General features: G+C 50.1%; 1 protein-coding gene across 1 annotated transcript in view; it reads left to right on the plus strand.

Annotated features, from left to right (window-relative positions):
- GMPR (guanosine monophosphate reductase) overlaps positions 1-15,708 on the plus strand; it is a 56,979-nt gene that overhangs the window by 37,868 nt on the left and 3,403 nt on the right. The window contains exons 6-8 of the mRNA XM_054491188.2: positions 2,306-2,412; positions 9,338-9,380; positions 14,028-14,187. Of these exons, the coding sequence (XP_054347163.2) occupies positions 2,306-2,412; positions 9,338-9,380; positions 14,028-14,187 (310 nt within the window). The remainder of the gene's footprint in view (positions 1-2,305; positions 2,413-9,337; positions 9,381-14,027; positions 14,188-15,708) is intronic.

Consider the following 15,708-nt stretch of genomic DNA (forward strand, 5'->3'; position numbering starts at 1 on the left):
CTCTCAAAGCTTTTCTAGATGTGATCTCGAACATTTACTACACTTGTTTTCTTCTTGCACATCTCTGTGTCTGCATTCTATTTCCCCAGAAGCTGGATTGTCCTTCTGCTCTCACTGTCTCTCCCCACTCCCCTGGCTGTCTGTGTAGAACAGATATGACCAAAGAGAATAAGGGGCTTTCTCTGAGCCCAATGCATGGGAGCTACTTCTTTAAATTGTTTGGAGACCATATTTAAGTCTCACACATTCTTTATGGTAAAAACATTGCGTATTACATATCTAAATGATAGCATTATTGGATGTCTATTGATTGATAGATTTCATTCATTATTGAGCAACTCCTGGGAATTGGGAAAAAGCATCAGAAATGGATTCCCTGCTACTCTAGTCAGGAGAAAATATGCACCAACTTCTTCTTTCACCTGGGTGTTAATCAAAACCGCCTGTGTGTTATTTGAAGCTTCTTCCTTGGCTGTTTCCAAGAAAGGCAATTGGTCTACCCTTTATAGAGCCCTCACTACTATCAGAACCCCAGGCCTACTGCAGCTGCGGCCCCCACCCCCGGATCTAGCAATTGAATGGGAGAGGAGGAGAAAAGCCGAGGCTGAACCGGAGGTTAAACCTTTTATTCTGCCGTGCACAACGTCCGGTTGCAGGGCGGGGGGAAGGCGCCTTCGTGGGAATGAGACTTGTTGGCTCCGGGACTGTGAATGACACATAGCAGGACACAGGGAGCTACAGGACTTCTGTGGACTCTGCCCCACAGCTGATGCAGGAGAGGGGCTTGCCTTGTCTCTCCTGGTTTCTCTGCTAAATCCAGGCCTGGGGAACACAGACACACTTCTCTGTCTGATCTTGTCGTTAAAGACCCCTGGCAGAAATTAGCATCCTATAAGGTGGTGCCGGCCAGGAGCCAGAGAGGAGGCTGGGCCTCAAAGCATCCCACCCCCAGGTCTGGTGGGAGGGAGGAGTTCACTTCCACCTTTACCCTGTGCCCAGAGCGCCCTCTCGTGCACACAAGACCTCCGGGAGGGGCTGAGTGAGTGGCAGTGGAGACAGGGATGTGGGTGACTCATTCATTCTTGAGTCCACACATTCTTTCAGTGACTATTTATAGTGCCTTATTGTATATGAGGCACTGTTCTCAGCACCTGATAACAACAGCGAATGTCCATGGAGCCGACCACCCAGTAGAGAAGACAGAACCTTAACATTCTCACACAGATCCTGATTGAAATGCCTCTTTTGAAACTGTGATGAACAACTCCCCTGGGGCAGTGACATTTAAGAAGCTGGAAAGATGAGAAGGGTTTGGCTAGGTGGTCTGGTACAGAGGGGAGTGTCCAAGAGAGAGAACATTGTGTACAGAGTCCCTAAGGTGGGAAGAAACTTGCCCCATTGGAGAAGCAGTTGGGAGGGAGGGGAGCAGGTGGAGCTTGATTCTGCTGATCTGGGCAAAGTGGGGTACTGTGGCGGCACCGGGAAGCTTGAATAAGGGGAGGTATGATAAAGAGGTCAGAGTGCGACTTGGCCTGGACCTAACTGGGAGAACAACCAGGACTAGGGATGACCGTGGGACAGGCAGGCAGGAGGGTGCTGGTGTGAGCCCTGCCCTGGAAGTGAACCTCGGGCTAGGCTGCAAGGGACTTGAGGTGGGGCAGCCAGGAGGGAGATGGACAAACGGCTGGGCCCTGTGGAGCACAGAGCTGAGTGAGCAGGTGAGGGTGTGGAGGGTGTGGTGCTGCAGGCCAGGCCCTGGGCCAAGTGGTATCCCTCCCTGTGCCATTTGTTCTCTGCCACAATCCCAGGAGGTTGTGTTTCTCTTTGGATTTTACAGGCCAGGCAGTGAGGCTTAAGAGAGGTGAGTCATTTGACAAAGGTTGAAGGTAAAGAAGCTAGGAGGCTGTGGGAGGCTTCTGAGAGGTACTTTAAAGCAGAGTGTAGATTTGTAGAAAGGTGGAAAGGAGTGGGTGTTTAAGTGTGGAAAGGTCAGTGCGTGGCTATTGCATGGGAGCCGATGCCACAGGGAGGAGTGGCAGTGACAGGTGCATGGTAGAGGGGAAGGCGATGTCTGGGACATCAGCCAGCGACAGTGATAAGGACCAGAAGGGGTGCATGGCCAGGCGGTGTGGTTTACAGCGACCTCCATCGTGCAGATGGGGCAGCCTGTTCCCCACATCTCCTCTGCCACAGAGGTTCACCCTGGTCACTAGAGCAGGGCTGCAAAGGTGATGGGGGCGCATTTCATGTCACAGTCTTCTCATGTATAACCATCTCTTTGGGGGCAACTTCTTTCTCTGTGCAGGTTCTGTGTGCACCACCCGCACCAAGACAGGAGTGGGGTACCCCCAGCTGAGTGCCGTCATTGAGTGTGCTGACTCTGCCCACGGCCTGAAGGGCCACATCATCTCTGTGAGTCTCCACCTGGGGCAGGGGCTGGGGTGTCTTGGGAGGCCCCTGCTCCCTCGCTGCTCTTCTTCCACTGGCTGAGCATCTTGTGGGCATGGGAGGGAGCTGGAAACTGTGGTCACAGCGCTGACATTCAGCAGAAACAGAGGCCCTGCTGCCCACGGATTCCACAGTGATAGTGGCAGGTCTGGTAGGCAGAAGCCATATGAGCAGGTGGGTGGTCCATCCGATGAGGGATGCGCAGGCAGCTTTTAGAGCACAGGGTAGACCAGGCCACAGCTTGCCAGAACAGTTGTAACAAAGCCCCACAGACTGGGGGCTTAAATTTCAGTATCTCACCATTCTGGAGATGAGAAGCCCAACATCAGGGTGTTGGGGGGGCCACGCTCCCTCTCAGGGCCCCAGGGAAGGGTCTGTTCCAGGCCTCTCTGACCTTCTGCTGGTTCCTTAGCTTGTGGCGTCCTCTCTGTGTGTGCGTCTCTGTGTGCAAACATCCCCTTTTCCTGAGGATACTAGTCCTTTCGGATCAGGGGCCACCCTCCTCCAGGATGTCCTCATCTTAACTGATGACATGTCCATTGTCCCTGTTTCCAAATAAGGTCACATACTGAGATGCTAGGGGTTAGGATGGCAACATGCGAGTTTTTGGGGGGACCCAGTTCAACCCATAACAGGCCACGTATCCCATATTCAGGGTCAGGGAAGGTTTCCTGGCGTGTAATAGAGAGACCTGGTGGTTGAAAAGGAATTTTTCAGATGAGACGAAAGAAAGGAACAGAAAAGCACTGGGGAACCAAATCTCAGTCACTGCATCTGGGGCGAGTGACCTGAGAGGGGCAGGCATGAGGGGCAGCAGGAGATAAGCTTGAGGGCAAGTATGGACAAGAGCTGTGGGATCCAGCTTTAAGGATGGGACTTCTCCAAGAGCACTAGGGAGCTATTGCAGAGGTCTGAGCAGGAGAGTGCCCAACTCACGGCCTTGGGGCGGATTGAAAGGGGCAAAATAAAAAAGAGAGCCCAGCTGGGACAGCGTTAGTAATTCAGGGGGGAGGTGACTGTGCCCTGCAGCAGGCTTGAGAGCTATCTCCAGAATTGACTGACATTTGGGAGGCAGAATTAAACAAGTGTCGGCAATGGAGTTGGTGCTTGGGGGGCACTGGAGAAGGAGAAGGAGGAGCAAGGCTGTGGCTGGCTCACGTGCTGGCTCACCTGGAAGATGGCTGCGAAGGAAGAGGTTCGGGGCTGGTGTGGTGTTCACTATGGCACGTGTCTGTTGATTTTGAGGTGCTTGAGGAGCATCAGAAGGGAAATTGCACATGAGGCATTGTGTTCATGGTTGGAGACCTGGCAGCTTTTAGCCCATAGATGATGAGAGTCTTGGGAATGGTGCTCAGGTAACAACTGAAGCTAGGATCAAGGTCTTTCACTCGCTGTTCAGTGCAGATTGCCTGGGCTCCTTCTAATGCCTCATCCAAGTTTTTCACCCACCCATCCATTCATCCAGCAAGTATCTATTAAGCATCTACTGTGATAGTATCTAAAATAAGTGGTCAAAGGTTTATTGGTTAATGACAGAGTTCTAAGACCCTCCACTCAATACCCTTTGCCCCAGTGAACAAATTAATATCCATTTATTGAGCAACTAGTGTGTAAACGGCTGACATAGAACTGTCGGTCTACATTTGCTAAGAGGTTATTCAACTCACGGGAGCGGCCAGGCAGTAGTACCGTTCCGCGGTATGTCAGTGGTTCTCAAATCCTGAGTGCAGCCTTGTCTGAGTCTGGCTGCATGAGGATCACCAGAGAGGCTTTTACAAATCAACATTCCAGGACCCCATCCTAGTGAACGGGCTCTTTCAGAGGTTGGTCCCCAAAATCCCCGTATGTAATTAGTCCTGTCTCCATTACCTAATAATGTTAACCATTGAGCATCTCCATCAAGTCAAAACTTGGACCCTATATCGTAAGTGTTGAATGACCACTATTTCCAAAGTAGTGGAGTTCTGATTAATAAAGTTTTACTCTGAACATATTCTGAGATCCTTATGTCTTTCTAGAAACTTCAAACTTGCTTAGTTTACAGGGCTGTTTGGCCAAAGATTGGTGGTAGGTAGGGTGGGGTGGAGGCTCTGTGTGCCCCAGAGGTGAATCTGATTGGAAATAAACTTAGCATCTCTTTACACAGTATCACCTAATTTATAGTGTATCTCAGCAGTTCTCTTAAGCGTGATGCCCAGACCAGCAGCAGCAGTATCAACTGAGAACTTGTTAGAAATTCTTGGGCCCCACCATCCACGTGACCTACAGAATCAGAACTCTGCAGGTGAAGCCCAGGAACCTGTTTTAACAGGAGCCCTCCAGGTAGTTCTGATGTCCTCTCAAGTGTGAGACCCGCTGGCTTATAGAGTATAGGCTCAGCATACACTGGCGGAGTGAGTGTTCCTGAACTAGGTCTCATCTGCTGGTACCCAAGGCAGCAACTTCTCTGAATTTAACAGTTAGGGACAATGACATCCCAAGCCTGGGGCACTGGTGCAGTAGGAAGGTAGCACTTCTGATCTTGCTTGTGTTCTCTGAGGTTCTTTTTTTTCTTTTTATTTTTTACTTTTTAATTTTATTTATTTTTTATTTTTTTGAGATGGAGTCTTGCTGTATCGCCCAGGCTGGAGTGCAGTGGCACGATCTCGGCTCACTGCTAGAACACCTCCCGGGTTCAAGCGATTGTCCTGCCTCAGCCTCCCGAGTAGCTGGGACTACAGGCACGCACCACCACACTCAGCTAATTTTTTTTTGTATTTTTAGTAGAGGCAGGGTTTCACCATGCTGGCCAGGCTGGTCTCGAACTCCTGACCTCATGATCCGCCCGCCTCAGCCTCCCAAAGTGCTGGGATTACAGGCGTAAGCCACCGTGCCCGGCCTCCGAGTTTCCTTTTACATCAATGCTGAGAGGTCTCCTAGATGGGGTTAGGAGTTCCATTTAGCCGGAAAAGCAAATGAATGGACTTAGTAGAATTTGGACCCTTGCCCTCAGCTGAGTCCTTGTAAGCAGCTGAGTGTCTTGGGGTTCAGAGCAGCCATTGCCCCCACACTCCCTTTGTCTAACAGGGCACGGGCACCTTTCTGTCACTTGCCAGTAGCCCTGAACCTGCTGGAAACCCACCAGTTGTTTTGGATCCTGCCACTTGGTGCAATTTCCTTCCAGCTTTATCCTTCCAGCAAATAAAGGGTCCCATTTTACCCTTTATTTGCTGAATTAGCACATCGGTGCCATTGAAGTTCAAAGGAAGCCACAACATGGTGTCTGTTCAGCATGTGCTGATACCCAAGAGGCTGGGCTTCAGTCGTGTTTCTGTTGTGGCCCACATGGGCTTCAGAGAGGCAGAGAGAGGAAAAATTCAGGATACTTCCTGCATAGGTGAAGATTAAGGTGGGACCAGTTAATTTTTTGTTGTCACACCATTATTTAGAAATACCTAAACAAATTCAGTCAAATAATTAATGTTTTTTTTTTTTGAGTCTGGAAAATTTTCCCAACAAAATATGTTTAACCTAGGAAAAGTTAGAAATGCAAATAAACGTAAAAAGGAAAATAAGATAGCAGTAATGCTATCATCTTAAGATAACCACTGGTTCTAAACTTGTTTTTCCATTTTTATAGCTGTGTGACCTTAGGAGAGTTGCTTAACCTTTCTGAGCCTCTTCCCACCCCCCCCCCCACCCCCTCACCCCCCCCACCCCCCCGCTTCAGGTTCATGAGTTTGAATGGAAAAATGACTTTTAAGTTCATAATAGTTGCTGGTTCTTAGTAGGTGACTGACTTGAACTCCTTTCTCTGCCTACTCCATGTTTGCCATCACCATCCTTCCTTTGTTTTAGGAATGAGCAAGTATTTTTCTTTTTTGTTTTTTCATTGTCAGTATTCAACATAATGTGAGCAAGTATGTTATTTTTTCTTTTTCTTTTTCTTTTTTTTTTTTTTTTTTGAGACAGAGTCTTGCTTTGTCACCCATGCTGGAGTGCAGTGGCATGATCTCGGCTCACTGCAACCTCTGTCTCCCAGGTTTAAGTGATACTCCTGCCTCAGCCTCCCGAGTAGCTGGGATTACAGGCACACGCCACCACACCCAGCTAATTTTTGTAGTTTTAGTAGAGACGGGGTTTTCACCATGTTGGCCAGGCTGGTCTTGAACTCCTGACCCTAGGCGATCTGCCCGCCTTCGCCTCCCAAAGTGCTGGGATTACAGGTGTGAGCCACCGTGTCTGGCCTGAGCAAGTATTTTTAAGCAAAAGAGGCAGGCTGACAATTCACAAGTTATTATCATTCATGTCCTGTGATGCCATTTGTACTTAAATATAATGTTAACTCTTTTGGAAAAACAAAAAAAGGACTCCTTGTACATTACTGCTTTGAATACTTGCACAGAACAAAATACTAGCCTAAATGTTGTTGTTTTTAACAACTTTTCAGCAGCTATGAATGTTTATGTGTGAAGATACATGTATGTCTTAGATTGCTGGAGCTACTCTGCTTCCCGAGAACATGAAAGGACACTTTGAACACTTTTGGAAATATAAGCAGTAGCAGGAAGTAGACTGCCTTGTCTGTCCTAAGGCATCATGTAAAGTTGGACTGCTCTTGGTTAAATGTACAACCATTAACCACATATGGTTGTTTGGTCTACGCTGACCCATTTCACAAGTGCACATACAAAAGCACCCTGTGAGCGGATGACGCCGTAAATATGATTTCCTCTTTGCAATACGCCATACAATTGTATTAACTGTGGATCTCTTGGCCCATCCTGGGAAGAGAAAGGCTGATTTTCTTGGGGTCCCAGTGGCACAGGGCTCCTGATTCAGGCCTCATCACTGACTACAGTAATATGAAATTTTCAGGACACCACAGGAGACACAAATGAGTGAACAAAAGAGTGATTTTTTTAAAAGTCATACATGTGTAGGACTTATTTTAATGGGAGCATGAGTTTATTTAATGTGTTTGAGGCCAGAAGCGTGAAACACTGTGTAGAGCTGGTTTTGATAAAGGGATAAAGCACTTTAAAATTAATTGGCAGGGCAAGCGAAGGGCATTTTGAGGTTGTACCTTTGAAAGGTAAAGTAAATAAATATGCCAGGATTTTGAAGCATTAACAAGGGGTATAGAGCCACAAGCCCTGTCCCTGTCTTCACACAGTGGGCTTGGGCCAGATAACATACGGCAAGACCACCTCTGAAATAATATTGTCAGTGCTCTGTGGCCCTCTGGGGGTCAGAGAAGCCATGTATGAATAACACATTTGATTGAGGAAATAACTGTGGTCAGTAAATGTTTGTAAAGAAAAGGTCCAGCCTTCACACTTGACCTTTTGATCAGAGCTGCAAAGAAGTAGTGAAACAGTATTGGAGTTCTAGCTCCTGGAGTGACAGGCCTCATTGGTAGACAGAGAAAGGGGACTGAGTCACAGAGACCCTGTGTTCTCAGTTTGAGATGTTCTTCACAAGGTGTTTCATCCCATTTCCCTGCCCTCCAACTCCAGAGGTGCATGTACCTTCCTGCAGATTGTAACACAGGGTAGCCTGGGTACCCTGTCTTTTCTCTACTCCTTCCCAAAGTGGGTTCCACCTTCTGCGGACAGGTGCTTCCCTCTGAGGCCCTGCTGTTTCTCCTAGACCAACACTTAGCTTTGGGCTGTGTCACCATCACGTGAGCCCTGACACTGTTGCCGTCTCCCCTTGCACCATGGCTTTCGTGACTCTCCCTGGGTGTCTGGCTGCTGCTCCAGCGTACTGTTGCTGTCCTTTTGCCCCTTGAATTGCACCCAGGCTACATTAGGAATAGCAGGTAGCAGCCTGGGCATTTGGTGTCTTGTGTTTGTAAGAAAATGCAGCTAGCAGCTGGGTGCGGTGGCTCACGCCTATAATCCCAGCACTGTGGGAGGCCGACGTGGGCGGTTCACCTGAGGTCAGGAGTTCGAGACCAGCCCGGCCAATGTGGCGAAACCCCATCTCTACTAAAAGTACAAAAATTAGCCAGGCTTGGTGGTGGGCACTTGTAATCTAGCTACTCAGGAGGCTGAGGCAGGAGAATTGCTTGAACCCAGAAGGCAGAGGTTGCAGTGAGCCGAGATCACGCCATTACACTCCAGCCTGGGCGACAAGAGTGAGACTTTGTCTCAAAAAAAAAAAAAAGAAAAGAAAATTCAGCTAGCTCTGCATCCTAGAAGACTTGTACTGTGTGGCTGGTGTTTAAACATTACCCCCAACAGCTGAACCTTCCTGGGCAGCCCAAGATAACAGACTGGCCCTGCTATGCATTAAACCAGCCCAAGTGTGGTCTGCATGGGCAGTGTGGGTGGAAAAACAGATGTTTGATTTTAAGGTAACTTTGTACCATACATGAGGAATAGGAGACATGGAGGTACCTGGAAAGATAAAAAGATTAACTCAATGTCCTTTTCTTGGCTCTTACAAGAATTCAACCCTTGTACTAAATAAATCTCACCTCACACCAGGCAGAGAGGGAAAGGTGACTTCTGAGTGAGAATGAGCGTGGACAGTGGAATGGCTGCGTGTGTTATACAGCGGGCTGGCATGGGATGAGGGCTGAGCCCCTCTACCGCTCACAGCCCCTGCTGCCTCCTGCTCTGCAACAGAAGTGCCCGAGCCCAGGCGGGCAGGTGGGCAGTGGATGGTGCCAGCCTCTGACCCACAGAGGAAGCCTGGATGGGCCTGGGGAGTGAAAGGTGCAATATTGAGGGGAGTACACTCAATCAGACAACAACAGCCGTGGTGGGGGAACTTGGGCCCGTGGGCTTGCTGGGGGCTGTGGTGGGTCTGAATCCCCGGTCACTAGGTCATCTGGGGGGAGGGGACAGCCTGGCTGAGCTCCCGCTGATGATGTCCTGTCCTTGCTTTTTCCTCTGTGAAGGATGGAGGCTGTACGTGTCCGGGGGATGTCGCCAAAGCCTTTGGTAAGGCCGGGCCCTGGTGCAGAGGGAGGGAAGGAAGGAGGGAGGGAGCTCCCTGCACCTCTCCAGGTGGCAACCTGAATGAGGAGGGGGACCTGGTGGGGAAGTTCTGGGTCTCCTGGAGGTTCCTCTCCCTGGGTTTCAGCCCCAATTGGCCCAAATCCTGGACCGTGGCAGAGCAGACCACAGATGCCCCAGGAGATAGATCTAGGGGTAACGTCCTGCAAGCCAGGAGTGGGTGAAGTCTTTTCATCCCAGGGAAGAGAAAGCTCACGGGACCTGTCCAAGGGGACGGTGCCAGGTGTGATGTGTAGGAACTACAGAGGGGGTTTTTTGGCCCCAGCCTGGAGAAGTCCCGTGGAAGGGACAGGAGGAATCCCGCAGCGGTTTCTCACTGGAGGCTGGAGCCTGCCTCCCACTAGGGGGCAGCAGTGCCTGCTGTGAGCCCGTGGGATTGGGGATCGGGGAGCGGTGGTGGGAGGGCAGCAGGTCCTGAACTTTTCTAAGGAAAGCACTAGATGGTCCAGCCTCTCAACACCAGAAGCAGTAAAGTACGGCTGCCGAGCCCCGTGTTGGCCACAGAACTGCAAACTGCATTCGGAAGTCAGAGCTGGCCGTGTGGCTGCAGGCTCCAAAATGTGAAGTGGGGGTTGTGGGTGCCGGCGGGAGGCAGAAACGAAGCTCCCATCCCTCCGCCCTTTGCTGATGCCAGGAAAAAAAAATGGTGGCAGGAAACTTTCTGTTATAGGAATTCTGTTTTTTTGTTTTTGTTTGTTTTGTTTTTTTAATTTTCAGGCTGGGTGCAGTGGCTCACACCTGTAATCCCAGCACTTTGGGAGGCCGAGGTGGGCGGATCACTTGAAACTAGGAAGTTGAGACCAGCCTGGCCAATACCCCATCTCTACTAAAAATACAAAACAATTTACCCAGGTGTGGTGGTGCACGCCTGTAATCCCAGCTACTCAGGAGGCCAACGTGGGAGAATCGCTTGAACCTGGGAGCCAGAAGTTGCAGTGAGCCGAGATCACGCCACTGCACTGTAGCCTGGGCGACAGAGTGACCCTGTCTCAAAAAAATATAAAAAATAAAAATTAAAAAATGTTCAGACAACAACCCTGATAGTGACAAAGGAAGACACAGGGCAGTGTTCTTAGCAACAAGGTTTCATAGCAACCCAAAGAATGTCATGAAAAATGGTATTTAACCTCCTCCTAATCATAGATCCTATCTGTGGAAGGGAATCTACGGACCCTCCATCAATTCCAGCTTCCTATTTTATAGTTGAGGGGACTGAGGCTGTAGGAGGGAATGACAAGGTCACAATACTACAATCAGGGGCAGAACAGGGAGAACACAGTGCCTCTGCTAACTAGTGATGTCACTTACCCTGAATTGTAAGGATCATTGGCCAAGGGCATTTTTATGATTGGTTTTTGAGCTGAATCTACTTAATACAGGTGGTGGTCCATCTTGGACTCTTGTGTTGCCTCACACATGCTCTCTGTACAGGGAGAGAGCCGAACACACTTTAAAGTGGCTGGTCGTTGAGAAGTGCCTTGTAGATCATAGTTCCTGGCCTTTGGACCACACTCAGCTCAGTCTCCTTTGGGTGCCATTCCCTCCTCCACTGTCTCTCAGTCAGTGCGGCTGTACCTGTGCTGAGACTCAGTGGAGCGAGAGGGACCTTGTCAGGGAAGGATACAAGAGTGTCCCGAAATGAAAATGGTTGGGAACCCCCCAAAGCATTCCTTAGTGGGTCTGTGCTCTGCGTTCCTGCTGTTGACATCTGCTCCTTTGCAGCTGCCGCAGAGGTGCTGTGCTCCTGAATTGTGATCGTCAAGAATCCTGGCTGGACACCAGTTATCCTCTGCCTCCTTAAGATCATGGCAGGAGGACCAGGGAGTCAGCATTAGTGTTAGGAACCCTGTAAGGGGAGGGTCTTAAGAGGTTGCTGCCACTTAGGAAGGTTGCGTTGTGCTTTGCTTCCCTGAGTGTTAGAAAAGCTCGGCTTTCCGTCATGCTGAACGGAAGGGACTGTAACGCCAACGCAAACCCGAGTGCTCTGCCAATGTTTAAATGACCAAATCGAAGGCATCAGGGCCACTTTCAGGGGTTCCTATGTTTCCTCCTCCTAATTAGGATTTGCCAGGCTCCCCTCCTCCTTCATCCTATTACTTAATACATCTGTGCCCTGCTACTGTCTTGTTCTGTTCTAAATGTAAACCCTCAGTAGGGCTTACTCAGGGGAGGTTGTAGTGAGGTGACAGAGTGCTAGAAGCCCTCACATCTGTCGCTTGCTCTCGGCGCCGCCTCTGCCTGGGCTCCCACTTTGGCAGCACTTGAGGAGATCTTCAGCCCGCCGCTGCTCTGTGGCAGCCCCTTTCTGGTCTGGCCAAGGCCGGAGCCGGCTCTCTCAGCTTGCAGAGAGGTGTGGAGGGAGAGGCGCGAGTGGCAACCAGGGATGCGCGCAGTGCTTGCGGGCCAGCTGGAGTTCCGGGTGGGTGTAAGCTTGGCAGGCCCTGCACTCGGAGTGGCGGGCCGGCCGGCTCTGCCGGCCCCGGGCAATGAGGAGCTTAACACCCGAGCCAGCGGCTGCGGAGGGTGTGCTGGGTCCCCCAGCAGTGCCAGCCCACTGGCGCTGCGCTCGATTTCTCGCCAGGCCTTAGCTGCCTCCCCGCAGGGCAGGGCTCGGGACTTGCAGCCTGCCATGGCTGAGCTTCCCCGCCACCTCCACGGGCTCCTGTAAGGCCCGAGCCTCCCCAACGAGCGCCGCCCCCTACTCCATGGCGCCCAAGTCCCATCGACCACCCAAGGGCTGACAAGTGCGGGCGCAGGGGGCAGGACTAGCAGGCAGCTCCACCTACAGCCCCCGTGCGGATTGACTGGGTGAAGCCAGCTGGGTTTCTGAGTCTGGTGGGGACGTGGAGAACCTTTATGTCTAGCTCAGGGATTGTAAGTACACCAATTGGCACTCTGTATCTAGCTCAAGGTTTGTAAACACACCAATCAGCATCCCTGTGTCTAGCTCAGGGTTTGTGAATGCACCAATCCACACTGTATCTAGCTAATCTGGTGGGGACGTGGAGAACCTTTATGTCTAGCTCAGGGATTGTAAACGCACCAATCAGCGGCCTGTCAAAACAGACCACTCGGCTCTACCAATCGGCAGGGTGTGGGTGGGGCCAGATAAGAATGAAAGCAGGCTGCCGGAGCTAGCAGTGGGAACCTGCTCGGGTCCCATTCTAGAAGGAGGAAGCTTTGTTTTTTTGCTTTTCACAATAAATCCTGCTAGTGCTCATTTTTTGGGTCCACACTGCTTTTATGAGCCTGTGACACTCATATGGAAGGTCTGTAGCTTCACTCCTGAGCTAGCAAGACCACTAAACCCACCAGAAGGAAAAAACTCCATCGGCACCACCTTATAGAGCTGTCACACACACCGTGAAGGGTCCACGGCTTCAGTCTTCCAGTCAGTGAGACTAAGAACCACCAATTCCGGACCCAGTAGCAGTTCCTTTGATAACAGGCAATGAAGAGTTACACTGCACAGTGATCCATGAACAAAATGGGGAATGATAACTATTTTTTTCTCCTAAATGTTCTTTTTACTTTTTTGACAGCTAATCACGCAGCGTCTATCATGTGCCATGTACTGGAGGTAAACATAGAGCCAGCCCTGGGCCTGTTCCAGCATAGCCCACAAAGACGGGCAGCTTCAGTACTTCTGTCTCCTGTCCCTGTCCTGAAAATGTGCCGTCATTCAGTGATTAGTCTGGCAGAATATTTACTCTGGAAGTCTGATGTGCAGCGTCGTGGTGCGGGTGGAGTTTCACACGACTTCTATGACACAGGGACTTCTTTTCTTGAAGCTGTCTCTAGTGTAGGAGCTTCAGTCTGTTCTGAGGCTCTTTCTTGGTACATAAGCACAGGGAGTGTCAAGAGTGTGGAGAGCTTCAAGTACAGACCAGACACCTGAGGGGGGTATCATAGAGGAGTCATAGCATTAAGTACAAGATTAGGTAACTTGCCTTATAAGATACTGCTCAAAAATTTTTTTTTTTTTTTTTTTTTTGTGAGACGGAATCTCCCTCTGTTTCCCAGGCTGGAGTGCAGTGGCATGATCTCGTCTCACTGCAACCTCCGTCTCCCGGGTTAAAGCGATTTCCGGCTAGTTTTTGTATTTTTAGTAGAAATGGGGTTTTATCATGTTGGCCAGGCTGGTCTTGAACTCCTGATCTCAAGTGATTCACCTGCCTAGGCCTCACAAAGTGCAAGGATTACAGGCCTGAGCCACTGTGCCTGGCGGAATACTCCCCAATTCTTAATGTTTCTCTGATTCTAAAAGAGTTAGATCTGAGGAAGGTGATCGTAGTTAGCCATTAAAAGCCATTCAGCATGGTCCAGTATATGGGACACTAGCCTTCAGTAGGCTGCATTTGTTTCTCCTAGTGTCCCATGGCCCTGTCTCCCTGCGTGGAAGCCTCCTCCCTTTTTCCAGGAGGAGACAGGCGAGAGAGGTCCAGCCTTTCTCTTGACTATAGCTGGGCGGGGAGGGAGGTGAACTGGGCAAGCACTGGGATTTTTTGAGAGCCTGTTTCTCCTGAGCTGTTTTCTCTGCTACTCCCTTTCATCCCCACCGTTGGCATTTAGGAGCTGGAGCAGATTTTGTCATGCTGGGAGGAATGTTTTCGGGTCATACAGAGTGTGCTGGAGAAGTGATTGAGAGGAATGGACGGAAGCTCAAGCTCTTTTACGGGATGAGCTCTGACACCGCCATGAAGAAGCACGCAGGAGGAGTTGCTGAGTACAGGTGAGGCTGCGGCCGCGGGGCGCACCCTCGAGGCCTGGCCTTGCTCTTCTTACGTAGATGGGATGGAAGCAGGTCTGAATAGCAGCTCTGTGTATATTAAAGTACCGTGGGAAGGGGTTTTTTTAAAGAGTCCTAATTTGTATCCAGTTAGCATTTGCAGTGTTTGGGGATGGGTTGGAAGTGTGACCAGGGGTATATGTGAGTGGGTGCCAGTCCTGAAGGGGATACTTCAGACCTCTGGGGGTAGGTGGAATTATTGTCTTGTCCTTCTAGTAGATCCTGTGCTGAGTGATCCCTGTAAACTTAGATCTCTGACTTGAGAAGAGTTCAGGCTGAAAGAATTGAGTTGAAGAATGGCTCTCTTCTTGCACAGAAAGCCATAGGTGTGGTCTAGACCACTGCATGGTGGCCAGACCTTTCCTGAAGAATGCTGCATACAGCTCATACCGTTTCTCACCTGCCTCCAGGCTCCGAGAGTCGACACAGCAGCATTTTCAGCCATTCAGTTGTGTCATCCACTGTAGAAGTGGGGCTTGCTTCTGCTGATGTGTGTTTATTTTGTATTTTGTATTTTTTTTTTTTTTGTGGTGGAGTTGTGCTCTGTCGCCCAGGCTGGAGTGCAATGGTGTGATGTCAGCTCACTGTAATCTCTGCCTCCCGGGTTCAAGTGATTCTCCTGCCTCAGCCTCCTGAGTAGCTGGGATTACAGGTGCCCCCCATCATGCCCAGCTAATTTTCGTATTTTTAGTAAAGATGGGGTTTTGTCATGTTGGCCAGGCTGGTCTCGAACTCCTGACTTCCAGTGATCCACCCACCTCGGCCTCCCAAAGTGCTGGGATTATAGGCATGAGCCACCACGCCTGGCTCGTGATGTGTGTTTTTAATCCATGATCTCCAGAGACACCTGGGTCTTTTCCTGATTCACTTCCATTTTAACTGTCTGCATGTGTGTTTTAAGAACCCAATGATGGGGCCAGGCACAGTGGCTCATGCTTGTAATCTTGGCGCTTCCAGAATCCAAGGTTGGAGGACTGCTTGAGCCCGAGAGTTCCAGATGAGCCTAGGCAACATAGCAAGACCCTGTCTCTACAAAAAAATTAAAAATTAGCTGGGTGTGGTGTCACATGACTGTACTCCCAGCAGCTCAGGAGGCTGAGGCAGGAAGATGGCTTAAGCCCAGGAGTTGGAGGCTGTAGTGAGCTATGATCATGCCACTGTGCTCCAGCCTGGGCAGCAGAGTGATACCCTGCCAAAAAAAAAAAAAAAAAAAAAAAAAAAGAACTTGATGACAGTATACTCACTGCCTCACCCTGCTCCGTAGAGCCTACTGTTACTCTCATCAGGGTTAGTGCCGACGACAAGCTATAGAAAATTGGGGCAGGAGCAAAGCTTCTCCATCGGCAGAGGGAAGTCGGCTGTGAATCGGCTGGTTGCCTTTTTCCAGGAAACTTCAGGCTTCTCCCTCCAGTTTTCAGACTGTATTCTGTGCTGGAGTGGAAACCTAAGCCCTCCCTAACTGAC

Source organism: Pongo pygmaeus, chromosome 5 (assembly GCF_028885625.2).
Source record: "Pongo pygmaeus isolate AG05252 chromosome 5, NHGRI_mPonPyg2-v2.0_pri, whole genome shotgun sequence".
In the NCBI taxonomy this organism is placed as follows: domain Eukaryota; kingdom Metazoa; phylum Chordata; class Mammalia; order Primates; family Hominidae; genus Pongo; species Pongo pygmaeus.